The sequence below is a fragment of the Amphiura filiformis genome, chromosome 3 (genome assembly GCF_039555335.1).
Source record: "Amphiura filiformis chromosome 3, Afil_fr2py, whole genome shotgun sequence".
NCBI lineage: Eukaryota > Metazoa > Echinodermata > Ophiuroidea > Amphilepidida > Amphiuridae > Amphiura > Amphiura filiformis.
This window is the reverse complement of record NC_092630.1, coordinates 64,735,883-64,752,734: the sequence shown is the minus strand read 5'-3', so window position 1 is coordinate 64,752,734 and position 16,852 is coordinate 64,735,883. Positions and strand designations below refer to the sequence as shown.

The following is a 16,852-nucleotide window of genomic DNA, read 5'->3' as shown; positions in this document are numbered from 1 at the left end:
AATTTCTATTGTAGTTTACTTTTAGTATGTTAGTAGTGAAAATTTATATATTAACATGAATATCAATTATTATTTTATATCTTTATCTACAGTGCACTGCATCATGTGGAGGAGGTTTCAAAAGGCGGCTTGTTATATGCATGTTACGGAGTGGGCAGACAGTAAATGATAGTACATGTAATATGTCACAACGTCCAGAGGACACAGCACCGTGCAATACATCACCATGCAGGACAGACAGGAGTAGAGCCACATATCGAAGAGGGCCATGGCGACCGGTAGGATGACATCATATATTCTATCTTTTGCTACCTCCTTTCTGCAATGTTTTAGTTAGATGGATGTTGGGTGTGTGTGCACCACTTGGTCATATACAAACAAAATGATTGAAGTGAAGACCAACCTGTACACTAGTATTCCAATTCAAGGTGTTGACACTGATTTCCATATTGACCAGCAACTGTAATGTCCATCTAACTAAACATGTCCAATATCTAAAATTTTGATACTATTTTGATGTTTCATATGTTTACAAGAATGCCAAGCAATTATGTGTCAGTGAAATGCATTATGTTATGAGCTATTTATATAGTGTTAATTCTATGCAATAGCAGATGAGTATATAATTGCATGCACAAGTACCTATGGGAAGGAAAGAAAGAGCTGACCTACCACCTTAACCGGAGGTAAAACTTGACAGTGGTCACATAGTAAAACACTGCATTTTTTCCTCTTATAAAATATGAAATGAAACGATATGTGCGGATCCAAACTTGGAATATAAGCAACTACAACAAACCCTGTGAAAATAAATATCACCCCTGTGCAATTTTTTGTATTATTAAACCAATATTTGATCTTATTTAGACTAGAGTAGCATTAATAAATTTCTGCATCGACACAATATGTATAGTGCCCTCTATCAATCCGTGTTAAAAGTTCTAAGGTCAAGAATCTGTCTGATAACAGAGTAATAGAATTCCATCCCCTATATAATGATCTGACAGTTTGAGATGGATGCTGTTGGCCTGTTCCAGTTACTAAAGTTGAACTCCCAGGAAATCATAACATCAAGTCTAATGTATCAGCACTTCATGCCTGTCTGGGACTTATTAAAATGGGCTAGTAAAATATCAAGAGAGAGAAAGAAAATTGAATTTACCACTCCTGTGTGTGAAAGTAATAGCTTGGGCAAAGAGGAATTTGTCAATATTATTTGCTGAAAAAGTTCATTTGCATGATGAAACAAAATGATTACATCATAAATAGAATGGTTTAAAAACAGATCCTGCCATTTTTTCCCTGTAATTATTGCTATCTGTGCGCTCATGGGGCAATTGTTTCTTATTGAGTGTGTAAAAGGTTAATATAAAGTTAGTCTGCCTCCAGCACCTGATAGCTTTGTAAGTGCAACAAAAATAAATCTTCATTTTAAACTTTGAACTCAATACAGAGGATTGGGAGCAATATTTGGGATCAAATACAGGGCACACATTTTGTAACTTCATTTGGTATGTGCACAACTTTGTCAGCAAATTTACTATGATGATTTTGTTTTCGGTAATAATACACTATTTAAAAGCGAAAAGTAGTGTTTCATTTCATTCAATGAATAACTTATGTTTATCATATATCCTGTTTTAGTAAGTCAAAATGGTGAGAGATAATTAAAAGGTGCATCTACAGACTACATGTATCAACAGTCAAAGTCCCTGTGCATTGTATGCTCTGAATTCATGCATATTCATGAGGGCTGATTGTTCAATCGTGCCGTGCCTAACAATCACTAGTGTTGCATGCCTCGCGTAAATACGCTATATATAGAGCGTTGCGTGCATACCCTAAAAAATATGCGGTGTGTGACGGTTTCACCTGTCGCATTTCATGGAGCAATCAGCCCTCATTATTGGGTGATGCTGAGACTTTGACTGCTTGTACACGGTCTGTTATCTTCTTCGTCCATAGGTGTAACTATTTAAACAAGGTTGAGTTTTGAATTGAACAGGACACAAACAAAATGCTTTTCAAGCTTAAAAAAGACCAAGCTATTAATGCATAACATGACTGGTCTATTAAGCCAAAAAAATACAATATTGAATAAAATATTGTTGTGTTTTTGCCTTTAAAAAGCAATTATAATGCAAATGTTCATGATATTAGAAATATGCATGAATTTGACTCTATTGTTGCAGGTTTGTTTAGAAACTCTATGAGCTGTTGAGGAATGCATACAAACAAAACATACCATATTTGTATGCAGTGAAAAACATAATTATTCAATCAAAATTATAGTTGAAATCCTTTCCTTGACCTTGCCAAGCATTAAATTATAATTCATGTGCAGTTGTTTTTGTGGTAAACAATGAAGGCCCATTTTACCTTTAAACAAATGTGACTTCTGCTGAGTAGGTGCAGTGTAAATGTCATGTTATTTATAGTTCACCTATTTCACATCATTGGGCTATTCCAGTTTAAATCTATACACCCCCTATCAGGGTGTGAGAGCTTTTAAGCTGATTTCACTTTTTTTGTGCCAAAATGTACATGTTTTCTTTAATTTATTTTATTTTCAGCCCATATTTGGTGTTTTTACCCTGATTTTTACACTGTTTTTCAGCTTTTTTTTAAAGTAATTTTCCTCTCTTTTTTTTGTCTGAGGCCTCTCACACCCCTGCCCTATGGACATGATTTTTAATAATAACTCACACAGGGAGTGTAGATTTCAAATGGAGTCATCCCATTCAGGTATCCCCATTTGATACTCACACTCCCTGTGTGAGAGATTAAGGCTATGTCTTCCATAGGGGGTATATGGATTTCAACCAGAATTGCCTGTAACACTTAACACTTGATATACCAGAGAAGATGTTGTCATCTTCTCTGGTTATGCTTAGCTTACTAACCTTTGTATCTACCTTGTTTGGTGGTGACCACTTTGATTACTTAAAATCCATTGCAATTTCTTTCTGAGAATAGATTACATATATGCATTATACAACTCATAGGCTAGACTAGTATGTAGAATACTTATTATTGGACAGCGAATTGCCAAAGGATGTTTATGTTTAATTGAATATAAATCTTTTATCATGCGATATTGGGGGTTTAAATTTGAAAACAAAGTATTTCATATATTTGCCCTTTTATTTTATGTTGTTTGCTGCTTCAATCAACATGACATTATTCCATATGTGAGCATCTGTTATTGGAATAGGCAGCTTCAGCCAACAATTAATAACAAGCAAAAGCTGAGTTTGAAGTGACCATCGTGTATGCTGTGACTTAGCATTGTTTGATCCTTGGAGGAAGGTTCTACAGGTGCTGAAAGCATTGCTCAAAATTACTCATTAAGAGTGTCTTTTATTAGCCAACTAATTGATACTTCCTTCCTAAAAGATAGATTGTTACTAACATAACACCAGCTACTGTAGTATAGCTTATGGCTATCATAGTTTTTAATTTATATTTATTATGTACATTTTTTTCAACAAGAGTCTGAGTGGGACCAAAGCTGTTATTAATTAGTTTTGATTTTGAAAGTAGTTAAAAAACTAGTCAATGTGTTTTCTATTCACTTTAAACACCTAGTTTACTTGTTAGTTTTATCACCAAAGAAATGTCGCGTGATAATTGTTGGACCTAACATATCATCAAAAAGGATTCTAAATTTGAATATATAAACAACTTCAAAATGAATTGCATTTAAAGGCACCAGTTGCATTAGTGAGCAATATTAGTTGAACAATATTATATTGCACTGTTGCTGCACCAAAAATTGGGCAAAACATGAATATAAATGACCTGTGGATATTCCTTATTGCTGTTAAAAATTAGAAAACAGATAAGTCCAAGCATGAATGCAACTTTTCTTTCATGATATTTTTGAAGCAAAACCCAGTTTCTAAAAAAAACCAGTTAAAACTGAGTCTTGGACTTATCAATTGCACTGTGCAAAGTACCGTACTGACGCGAGTATAGTCCCACCTTCGAGTAAAGTCCCACCCCAAACTTTTGGAAAATTTCAGAAATTAAAAAAAAAAAAAAAAAAAAAAAAATTAATTTTTTTTTAAAGTTATTTATTTGTTCGACTTTGGAGTGTCCCAGGACCTAGACCTAAATGCTAGGATCATTCATGGTTGACCTAAAAAAAAAAAAAAAAAAAAAAAATTCAAGATGTTTTGTTATTTTAATATGAAAATTGATAATTTGTATTCATGTCATACTCTATTAATGATTTCAAAATGCATTCAAATTCAATGCATTTTGAAATCATTAATAGAGTATGACATGAATACAAATTATCAATTTTCATATTAAAATAACAAAACATCTTGAAATTTTTTTTTTTTTTTTTTTTTTTTTTAGTCTGCCACCCCTCCTTGTATATTCTCTGCGTTACTTCGCTGTTTTTAAAACCCCTTAAAAAAAATTAAATAATTTTTTTTTTTTTTTTTTTTTTGAAATGCGAGTATATTTCCAGGCCCCAATTGTGAACAATTTTAAAAAAAAAAACGGGTGGGACTATACTACAGGCGTCAGCACTGGTAATTGAAATGGTAGCTAGTTTATGTTTATTTACAAAAGTTGTAGTGATAGAGAAGAAGATTCTTGCTATTAGTTTAAATTAAGGTCATCTGCTGTTGTGTAACTTTCACACATTATCAGCATAATTATAGGAGAACTTAGAGCACATCAGATGCAAGATAAATAATATCAGATGTGCATGTCAAAAATTAAATTCAAGATAATTATGATAGGTAAAGATTATTATAAAAAATATAAATGATATGCTGCCTGGGTTGCAATTCACCCATTGACCCATAATTGGGATACATGATTACTTCTTGTCTTTAGACAATTATTTTGATGGTGCTTAGCTGTTCCTGCAAAGAAACCTACCTCACTCTTTTGACCATACTTCTCAAGTTCCAAGGGGGAAAGTAAAGTCCCTTATCATTTACTCATGTAAGATGCATTACTATGCAAGATTTTTGTCATTGCATTTTGTATTCTTCACAATATGCATGTTTTCTTTGCTATTTATTCATTCATTATAAAAGCAAATTGCAACTTTCTATATATGGGCATTAATTCATACTGGTGTTAAACAGGTGGGGAGATTGTTAGAAAAGAGGATAAGTTAAATCTGAATAGTTTGTTATCCTTGTAACATTGGCTCTATATTTCACCTGACATTTGTCATGTCCATTTGTTTTTGTGTATTTTAATATGTTTTGTTAGTTGATGTTGGTTTTAAAGCATTTATGTTTCAAGGCATACTAAATATTTTTGTTTCCATGAGAACTCTGTTGCTCATTGTATATATGTTTTAAATATTTTCTGTTTTCTTTTGCCCGTTTCTGTACATAATATGCCTTTCTAGCTGCTTCATGCTATTTTCTTTTATTTGTTTCATTTATTTTGCATTTATATTGGACATTTTGTGGTAACTTATGAGGGAAAACCATTTATATTTCCCAATCCACTTGAGTGCCTAAAATTAAATGATTGTGAAATTGAAAATTTATGGAAATTATCAATTTTGACATTTCAGTCAAACTTGTATGATAATGCTTGTTAATAGATTTTCATTATCTATATGTATAATGTTTCTTATTTGTAATATATTATAGATAATTTGTAGATATTTATATATGTCATAAATTAATTTTTCAGAGAGCGATATTATCAATATATTGTTTAATTTATCAATTGAATAGAAATAGTGTCAGCGATAATTCCATAGTATATTTCAATGAATTACATTACCCATTCACCCATAGTTCGTTGCACCATGTACCCAAGGAAGTGTAGGTACAATTTGGTCCATGATGGATAGTCCAGTGTGAATGTTCTGAATTAGGCCTATTTAAAAAAAATGCAATTCGAAATTACTTACAAATTCCCGTAAAAAATTATATGTGATAAAAGTTGACATATGCATTATGAAATATATATATCAATAGTAAGAGTGTGGTACGCCACTCCTGCTTGGCGACTGGTTTACCAGATTGTACAATATAGCCACCCCAACCCCCCCCCCCTCCCCTCCCCCCATCTCATTATCAGGGGCACCAAACAGATGACCACACATTTTCTTCATCTTCCATATTAAAATAAGTTTAGAATACATGATTTGATATTGTGGACAATAAAACATTCTATCCAAATGTATTGTTTGAAATTCAATCATCTCTAGTTACCACAGATCATTAAGTAAGAGAACCTCTCCCGTTTCCACCGTATACCAAATTAGCCATTGTAATATCATCAGATCAAAGACAAGATAAGTCAGTGTCTTTCTCCTAAGCAGCTTTCAAATCTGTCTGATGATTCGCGTCAGCTGTTGTAATCTTTGGCTACTGACACTGCGGGCCTTCTCCTTCACAATAGTAGTGGGCAAATTTTGAGAGCAAATGAAGATGGTGTATGGTAACTACTGACACTGGTTCACTCCGAGGGGTTCCAGGGTCATGTTCAGGGCTTGTAGCTTTTACTTGATGGTGTCAGTTTCTTGGACTTGATAGGTGGCCTAGCCTACTAGCTAGGTTACTCCATTTTCTTTGTTACACCTTGTCTCAAAAACTTTCTAGTGGGTTTTAGGGGCAAAAGTGTTTTCAGGAACTAACTCATTCTGTTGTTTGTTGGTTTTGTTTGTATTTTGTTAGAAACTAGACACTAATCGGTGCTAATCATTATTAGCAGATTCTAGTCAGATTGGACACAACCTTAAGTGTATCACCAAGTATCAGTTTTGAAAAAATCATTTTTTTAAAACATTAATTCCATACATCCATGGTAATAAATTCAAGACACTTTTTTTTCCAATTATGGGAATTATCAACGGCACAACCTGATATTTTACTGTCTGAAGTGAAAACACATACATACTACTAGCTATATGATTGTATTGATTGCAGGAAATGTGTCAGAGACTAAGTTGTCTGATGGGTACCTGTGGTGGAGTTTAATATTGTCTGGAACTGGAGGCCTTTGCAAGGAATATCAAAATAATGTGTAAACCTATGGGTGTAGTGAACAAACATTTTAAAGTGTCAAATATTTTGTTAAATATGTCTAAGTACATACAACTTCCAACCATAAATGCAATAAATGTTTCCTAGTTTAAATTGATGCCTGCTGAAACTGCAGAAATTGATAAAAAGTTTTATATTTTATATTTTTCAAATGAATGAAACTACATGTAAAACAGGAACACAACCCTTGTGAAGCCTCCTACCTTTAGCTATTTAGGTAATGAAATTGGACGCATTAAATCAGAATAGGTAATAATCGCATGTAATGGGAGACCATATGAAATGAACTAATGTGCAGCTAACACATACCTGTAGTAGAGGCTTACATTTAATTTGACTGATGGAGATCATTAGTCAAATCTATGAATTCATGGCAATCTAAATAAATTACTCTTTGAAATTGCATAATCTTAATTTTTAACACTATCTGCTGCCCATTATTCAAAACTACACTCTGTGATTTGTCCAAATGTGTCACATTTATTATTATTCGCAAAAATGTGCTGCGATTGCATCTGAACTAAAAGTGAGGTAAATTGTAGAGCTGAAGGTTTCACAGTTCTTTCTTTTACAGTGTTGTTTTAGGGATTTAGAGAAAAATACTAAACATTGTGGCAGGAATTCATGGAAAAGAGGTCTTGATGAACAGGAGAATGCTGTTGATTTGGGGCCCTAAGAAAACTGGAGCATGCCGAATTGGAGGTCTTGTAATCTAATAAAACTGTCCTCATTTGAAGCATACCATGTTGTGTTCATTTTTTTAAAAATTTCAAACCTTATTCTCTCCCTTTAATGGTGCACTTAAAGTATGTCTCAAGTTCATTGAGTACCTTAGGGCACCAGAATGATGATCATTTAGCCACACAGTTAATGACAGCAAATTCCACACTTTTGCATCACATCATTGTGTGAGTTTGCTGAAACTAAATCAAAGCTGACAGATGAAGACATGTATCAGGGATACCCTTTCATCCTTCTTTCCCTAGGTGCTAATTGAGATTCTCAATGGGAAAAGTGTAAAAGTCATTACATACATTGTGACCAACTATTCTCCTCTTGAGTTGCTGAAATTATTGTTTGACTACTGAAAATCATGCTTACCCCAGCCTCTTTACAGAATATAAAGTACAAACAGATAAACTGAGATACCAGTAAATACAATAGATCTTCTTAAGGGAAGGGGTATGAACGTTTGGGCAGTATTTATTGTGGGACATTATATCGAATTGCATTCTGAATACGAAGAATGTCCTTCTGATATCAAATAATTTAGATTTTTTTGAAATTCGCAATGTAATACACATTTTATGGCAAATCATTAAAAATTGATATTTTTGATATTTAAAAGTACTCGAAGTAAACTTTATAAATCTGATGATTTATATTTGAAGTGTATGTAGGTGGGATGAAAACCCGACGATCAATTGAAAATTGTGACCATTCGTATTGAAGATATGGATTTTTTTTCCAAAAAGCGCAAAAAAAAAAAAAAATAGGTCTTTTGGGGAAAAATCCATATCTTCAATATGAAAGGTCAAAATTTGCAATTGATCGTCGGCTGTTCCTCTCTGCGACATAAACTTTAAGAATATATCATTAAATTGATAAAATTTACTTGAGGACTGTTATATCTCAAAAATGTGAAAATATCAAATTTTATTAATTTGTCATAAAATTTGTATTATATCGTGAATTTCAAAAAATGAAAAATATTTGATATCAGAAAGACATTCTTCGTATTCAGAATGCACCGATATGTCTGATGTGCTCTCATGTCCCACAAAAAATACTGTCGAACGCTCAAAATGCTCATTCCAGTTCCCTTAAGTGAGCATCAGATGAAAAGAATGGTTTGCAGGAAGATTAGAATATGATAATTTGACAAACTTTTCAGAAGACATGCATTATTTCATGGCTTTTTTTATTTGTTGAACCTGTCTACAGAAAATCGGATTCATTTCAGTTTTTATTTCTTACAATATCAGAAATTGTACAAAAATGGTATGATGTCAGCATATGTGACAAATGTGACCCAACCAGACCAAATGAGGCTATTTAGAATAAATTATCTATTGGTGGAGTACTAGTGTGTTGTTGCTGAAATCTTTACATCCCTAGCATAAAATGTCTTCATTTGCCTGTATCACAATCTCAATTGCTGGTTTATATTATACCGGTCACCATCTGCAACTCTTCTGAGATAAAGTGCTGAGTGTTCCTCTCAAAGTTACAAGAAATAGTATGTTTGATTGCAATAGCTCTGATAAAGTTGATTCATAGACAACTTGGTTTGGAATTTAGCTTGTCAAAAGTTTGAATTGTATAGAGCTTCTGTCAAACAGTAGTAAATTGTGATCCTTAAAACTGAGTGTTTATTACCGATTGTTTACATTAGTGTAAACCCATATCATATTTGAACCTACCTTGCCCTCAAAATGAGAGGGCACAAAATCTCTCCTTTTGTTTATCACCTCAGTAGTGTAACATTTTGTGATGATACCTTAATATACACTGCCAAAAGAAACAGATCTTCAGTAAATTTTATGTGATTTAAAATAAGAATTATATTTTGAATGGGGGCTTGATTTCATATTTATACTACATGTATCTGTACAAAGTCGCCGGTTTGAATCCGGCCAGATGCACTGGGTTTTTTTTCTTCAATATTTATGTGCGCTTGCTGCTCTGGGTAAAGATAAAAATTTGTTCATCCTATCAACCCAGAGAACTAAGTATATAATTTTAATGTACCTGCACAATTAAAACAGCTAAATATTTCTTTGGATAAATTAAGTTGTTTTTTTATGGAACAACTGCAGCTGTGTAGTGCCCTGGTTCAGAAGCAATCATGCATTGTGTTCTGTTTCAATAAAGTGCTTTCAAGAATTAATTTGTTCTGAAGTATCATAGAACTTCTGTCTTTTGATATGTCTGTAGTCTAACTGTGACTGAATGACCTTTGAACTTCACCCTTACCCATCTCCCCAGTAAAGCAGCTTGTGTATGATCATCAGAATATGATTGCAAAGTAATATTGCACTTTGATTGAATCATTTTATTTAGTTTGTCCGGGCACTGAAAGGCCGTCGCAGAGGGTGTCCAATTAGGGAGTGTGGGCTTGACCAAGACGCCCCTGTGTGACCCAAGGCACAAACTGGATGCTGCTGAGTGTACTTTACACAGCACACTACACTGTATATTCACAAAATCACCTCATGTTTAATACTACCAGACTACTACTACTACTTGGTAGATGAATTTAAACTTTAAGAAAATTCAATTTGTTGGAAAGAATGTGAGCTTGACCCATTTTATTTTCTCTTATTTCTCTCAGAAGAATTTTCCCAGGTAATCATTTTACCCTGCATTGCAGATTTTCTAGTTGTTGAAGTGGTCAATACACTTGCCTCTAGGCACTGAGGCACAGGTTCAAGTCCCAGTAGTCTGGTCAATACACTCGTCTCTTGCCACTGAGGCCCAGGTTCAAGTCCCAGCAGTGTGGTCAATACACTCGCCGCTTGCCACTGAGGCCCAGGTTCAAGTCCCAGCAGTGTGGTCAATACACTCGCCGCTTGCCACTGAGGCCCAGGTTCAAGTCCCAGCAGTGTGGTCAATACACTTGCCTCTCGCCACTGAGGCCCAGGTTCAAGTCCCAGCAGTATGGTCAATACACTTGCCTCTCACCACTGAGGCCCAGGTTCAAGTCCCAGCAGTGTGGTCAATACACTTGCCTCTCACCACTGAGGCCCAGGTTCAAGTCCCAGCAGTGTGGTCAATACATTCGCCTCTTGCCACGGAGGCACAGGCTCAAGTCCCAGCAGTGTGGTCAGTACACTCGCCTCTTGCCACTGAGGCACAGGTTTAAGTCCCAGCATTGTGATCAATACACTTGCCTCTCGCTACTGAGGTACAGGTTCAAGTCCCAGCAGTGTGGTCAATGCTCTCGCCTCTCAGCACTGAGGCCCAGGTTCAAGTCCCAGCAGTGCTGAAAGTGAGCATGGTTGCCGATCCATGGCCATCCTTGCTTATTTTTCCCCAGGGTTTTCCCATTTTCCTCCTGCAAATTAAAATTGGACATTTTCCCATATCCTTGTCCCGTCTTATCTGGTTCACCTTGTTGTATTATAGCTGTGATTTAAATTACGCTTCACAACAGGGCCTGGAGATTTTACATCCCTGTATTTACTTTAATTTATTTACTACAAATCATTGTTCAAAACAATTCCAAAGTTGTAAATTTCTGTATTCTTTCTTCCGGTGTATTTTCCTCCCAGTTTTGAAAGCTCAAATATACCTTCATCGCCACATCTTTTTGAAGTCATTAGTGCCAAGAATAATTAGTGGTTGTTAATTGGCTAATTGTTAACAGGTGTTTAGAGTGTCAGTTAATACACAGTTTAATTAAAATGTAGGCCTAAATATCTAGTCAGCTTGGATGCTGAATCACTCATTGCTACTGTTGTTGCTTGTGGCTGGTTCCCTTATGGATTATATCACCCATTAGACCAGCAGGCAATCTGTTGGTCATTTAATTAGACTGGAACTAAAAGCTTGTGTCCATATTGTCCACAGGTGTAAGAGTTGTTGAATCATTTATGGTGCTATCAACTTTGATTATTGTTCTCGGCAGTTTTAAGATTTGTTGAACCATTTAAGGTGCTATTAAAGCCGGGGTATTAAAAGTTTGGTTGAAAATATGGTCCTGTGACATTTGCAACATATTAAGGAAGGCTGATAGTTCTTTGAATGTGTACCTCAAATTGAAAAAATCATTATTGCAATCATTCAATATTGGACAACTCCACATGGCCACCACAGTTTATTTAAGAATTGATAGTTTGAAAGGTTAACTATTATGTATAATTATGTGCATGGTTTTTTTTGTGTAAAAAGTGACTTCAGTTTGATGTATAGGAATGAGTAGAATTGTGTTGTCATTTCCGATGGTGTTCTTGTTGATGATACTAATTATATAATGTGATAGTATTTGTATAATTTCACTTGGTGAATATGTCAAAACATGTCAGGTAATATTAGGGCTCATAAATACAAAGAAGGAAAGGGCAAATTATTCTAATTGGTGCTATAGTTTTGAATTCTGCATATTTGAGACTGATAAAAAATAGAAACCTACAATTATACCTCTGTCTTAAGGTCCGTTCATACTACGCAGCAACTGCGATGCAATGCGTTGCCGCACTGCATCGTACCGCAGGATACTACATTGCGGTATCGCAATAAAGTTAAATACATTTTAACTTGGGAATGTGATGAGTTGCGTTGAGTTGTAGCAAAAAGTAATTGATATATCGGCAATGCAGCGCATCGCAATGCAATTACGCCGTAGTATGAACGGACCTTTAGTGTTAGATCCTTGTAGATAGACAATCCTTAGTCATATATGTAGACCACGTTCAGTCTAGTCATCATATTTATTAAATTTGAAACTTGTGAAACATAGCATGTCTGATTTGACAAAATGTACCAGTTTATGCTGCAAAATATGTGGTAGCTAGTTTTATAATTATTTAGGGGGGAGGGACATAAAAAATATCAATGATAGGTGTATATTTTGTGACTGTGCATATGAGAATAATATTTGAATTATTTGTATCAAATGTACTCTGTTGATTAGCAGAATTAAATGTTATGATATTAAATTGATTGTGAATTGCTGATTATGATATTTGACCTATAAGCAGTTAACACTGAGAAATGACACAAATTATGATTTCTCTTGTGTTCTGTTTGTTCCATTATTGAATTTTGTAATAATTGTAGATTTGTAAGAGATAATATGTAATTGTAGATATGTAAAATGTGATATAAATAACAGGAAAATTCAAATATGTTGCATAATATAGCAAAAAAAAATCAAAGACATGGTCTTCCTGTATCTATAATGTACAAATAATTGAAAATAGATATGACCAAAACTAGCTGTGGAAAAAATTCCCAGTTCTAGATATTATTATTATGTAAAATAGTGTTGTAAATTAGGGAGTGAAGTTGAACCATATGTCTTGTATAAGTGTATTATAAAATTAAATAAAAGTGAGAAAATGTTGGAATAAGTTGGTGGCAAGATAGACTAGACTGAATGTCCTGTGGTCACCTGTGCTCTGTTATAGCTTCTTAATGTATCATTGCCTAGTACTATCCTGCATAGTAACATAGGACACTCAGGCTAGTCTGTAAAATCTAAGCTTACATAGGAAACTGGTTGAACTGAGTTTGACTTAGCTTGCATGCAGCGAGAGGAAGAAAAGTGGGTGGGACTTAACTGAAGCAAAAAGTAAAAGTTATATGGTCACCTGCTGCCAAATGCAATTCTGTTTGCTGATTGGTCAATTTTGTGGGTTGTCTTGCTGTCAATCAAGCTAAAACCAAGCCCAGGTATAACTTATGTAGTGATGTCATCAATGCATAGTGTATATGTACATTGACTTTGTATTATACTGTATGTGGCTCCCCATATGGGGGGGCCACGTGCAATAATTTTTTAAAATTCAAATGTGGTGACCTTTAACCTATGCAAATGAGCAAGATGATGAGATTAGTCAATAATTAACCATTGGTCCATCTCACACCTTTACGCCTCCCCCTGCCAAACAAGTCTGTAATTAGTTATGCCTAGTTTTTTCACTCTTACAAACCCATTGAGTACATCAGATCTGTGTAACTAGTGATTCCTATCACTATGTTCTGTTGCTACTGGCATGAGCAAACCTACAGTCGTAGACATGGTAGCACATGTATTGGGATTCTATATATTTCTATAAGGCTGATGTGTAGAATACTTGTATGCAACTTCTTACCTGTATGCTATGTGGTTCATTGTGACTTACCTATGTCTTACATTTTGATAAGAGGCATTTATCAGAAGCACTACTCGTTATGTTGAGTGTTTGTTGCCATGACAAGTTTTCATGACTTGCTGAACGAGCACAATTGTACCCGGCTAAGATAATAGATATCTGAATTTTTGTCTTACATTCTGGATTATTTTTATATATTTATCATTTGGGTAAGTTTTTGAGAGCATTGGTAGACATAGGCCTAACTTGTTGATTAGTGTGTTAATGCTGGTCACATCTCTCACCAGTTTTGTCAGTATTTGCTGCATAGTACATGTGGAAGCATTTTTATAATGAAATGTGTGTTAAATATGTTAGTTTCTTTGGTTTAATTTTAGAGTTTCTGAATTTACTATTATATTTCTGCACTTGCTGGTCATTGCATTGGTTTTTGATAGCTTGCTGTGTTCGTAATTGCTGAACTTGACACGGCAGTCCACTTGGTCATTTACGTCAGGTATGGCTGAAGTCTGTTGAAAGTGCACTATTATAGCTTGATGACTAATGATGGATTTGACTTAGCCAGGGGTACTCTGCAGGATTTATACATATTGGTAGATCTAGAAGAATTGGAAAAGGTATTTTGAGTGAACTTGCCATAGCATTGAGAAGGTACATGTATTTCCTGGCATATTTCAGAAAAGTTTAGTTAAAGACATACTACGTGTAGAATGGAATATACACACACAAAGCACAAATGTTTAGAAAGTTGTTTTGAAAGAGCAAATTCATCAATTTTCCCAAACTTGGTGATTTCATTTCCGGACTAGAATATCCACCCACACTTCTGTGCTACAATGAGCCAGTTACGGGTCTGTTTGCTTTACACCTTATGAAATTCTCTCACCTGAGGTGATTACAGACAGTGTTTATGAACTTGATATAACCCAAGACAGGATTTCCCTAACAAGTCACTTTGGAGATGCATCCCAATGACTTCAACCCAGAGACTTCTCTTAAACATGTCTTAAGGCAACATACAAAAATCAAGATATTTTATGTCATGCAGTTTAATAACCAGAAACAAAACAATTTATTTCCCCTGAAAATTTTGGAATATCTTATATTCTTATGGAATAAAATAATTTTGTTTAAGTTTCTCACTGGAATTTAATAGTTAAAGCATGTAGTCAGTTCTGCCATTCTGTAGTGTATTTCCCATGCATGGTCAGGATGTGGGTGTGATGTAGGTGTCGCTGAGAATTTTTAGTTAGACAAACATAGCAAAAGTGTTGACCATTTGCTCTGTTTTTTACCTGTTTTCAATCTGTCCAATCATGGCAATGCCTTCAATATGTAAGAATTTTAGACAAATGTATTGGTTTTGGACGCATTTACTGGTTCTCAAACAGCAAATCAACAGTTGACTTGCTGACCCCATCCTACACCATTGATTTGCAAGTGAGAAAATGTGTTAAGTCCTGCAGTATATATGTTGCATTGATTGACAAAAGAAAGACATTAAACTAACCAGTGGTTCACAAACAGAAAGAAATCAAAAAGCACAGAAACATGACCTATTATACACACAAAAGGAATCTAGTATTCTATGTAACTTTAATAGTGTAGAACTAGCCCCCGTTCACACACTGCAACACTTTTCGAATAGCGAGCGAAGTGAGCACTGAACATATATCTTGGATTGTCAATATCAGAGTACAGCACAGAGGCTGTGCTACGTTAGTGCACCCTTTAAACCGCATTCTCCTATCATGATATTATCACTATCATATTGCAGCCCAAGATCCTTGCTTATACAAGACTATAACATGAAATATAATCATTATAAATTAATGTTATGTTATTAATCATACATTAAACAATTTTAGGGTTTTGGTACCTCTATAGTAATTGCTTAGAGAAAGGCCTTACATGTAAATGGGCTCTGTCATCAACCATTGATCATTTAGACCCATGATTTTTGCCTATAATTATCATGACATCCTTAATAAACGCTTTTCAATAAATATTTCCAATATTCCCACTGTGTGAGATTTTCATGCCATTATAAAAGAACATTATTGTACAGGAGAGTGTTGGAGAAATAGTGCTTTAGGAGCGTAATCTTCCGCATGCCCATTTTGAAAAAGTTGTAGTGTTATAAATGAGGAAAAAATTTAGCGGTTACAGTTTCATTTACTACTGGGCCAACCTCTATAAGCAAATAGTAGTAACCAGATGTGAACTGCTGTTCATGAGTATCTTTATTTATTGTCCCACAACATATCGGTCTTCATATATCTCACTCTGAAATAATAAGCAAGCGTAGATTGTACTCTCAGTTTTAGTCAGTCAGTATGCAGCACACCCTGTCATGAGCCACATAGTATTACCATGCACATTATGCTGGTAACCTGAATTCTTATGTTTTATGTTGTCTACACCATAATGTGATGCAGACAAAATGCTATGCCTGTTATTTGCAAGTTGACTCCAACCAGCATTTATATATAAAAGAAAACAAGGAAAAAGAACCTTCAAAACAGTTGAAAATAACAAAAGATCATACATATGGGAACATTGTTTTAGGCCCTAAAGCAGGGTCAAGGGGCATTTAAAATATACCAAAAAAACAAACAAAGAAATAGAGCCCCTGAAGAAATGAAAAACAAGAAAATGTTACTGTCAATTTTAATTTTGCAATTGAACAAGAAATGTTTACACAGTGCAAGGGAAATAATGAATATGTGGTTAGAAATCCACTGTTTATTGGAAGGATTACAAACACATTTCCTATTTTGAAACAAGAAGGTATCGGAAATAAATGTAAGAAACCTGCTCGAAAAAGAAGTCTTTGCAGACTGCAAAGTCAACTTTTTATGAATGTGCTGAAAGAGTGCCAATGTGGAATGAGAATTAATACAACTATGAGGTCTACAACTAGCCTAAGTCGCAACGCCCTTGAATACTCAAGTGAAGCAAGATTGGAATAATTATCTTAGATCATCTTACAGGTAT

General features: G+C 34.6%; 1 protein-coding gene across 2 annotated transcripts in view; it reads left to right on the top strand.

Moving 5' to 3' along the window:
• LOC140148974 (A disintegrin and metalloproteinase with thrombospondin motifs 9-like) overlaps positions 1-16,852 on the top strand; it is a 226,981-nt gene that overhangs the window by 179,302 nt on the left and 30,827 nt on the right. For both annotated transcript variants that reach the window (XM_072171087.1, XM_072171086.1), the window contains one exon: positions 93-278. In XM_072171087.1, coding sequence (XP_072027188.1) covers positions 93-278 — 186 coding nt within the window. The remainder of the gene's footprint in view (positions 1-92; positions 279-16,852) is intronic.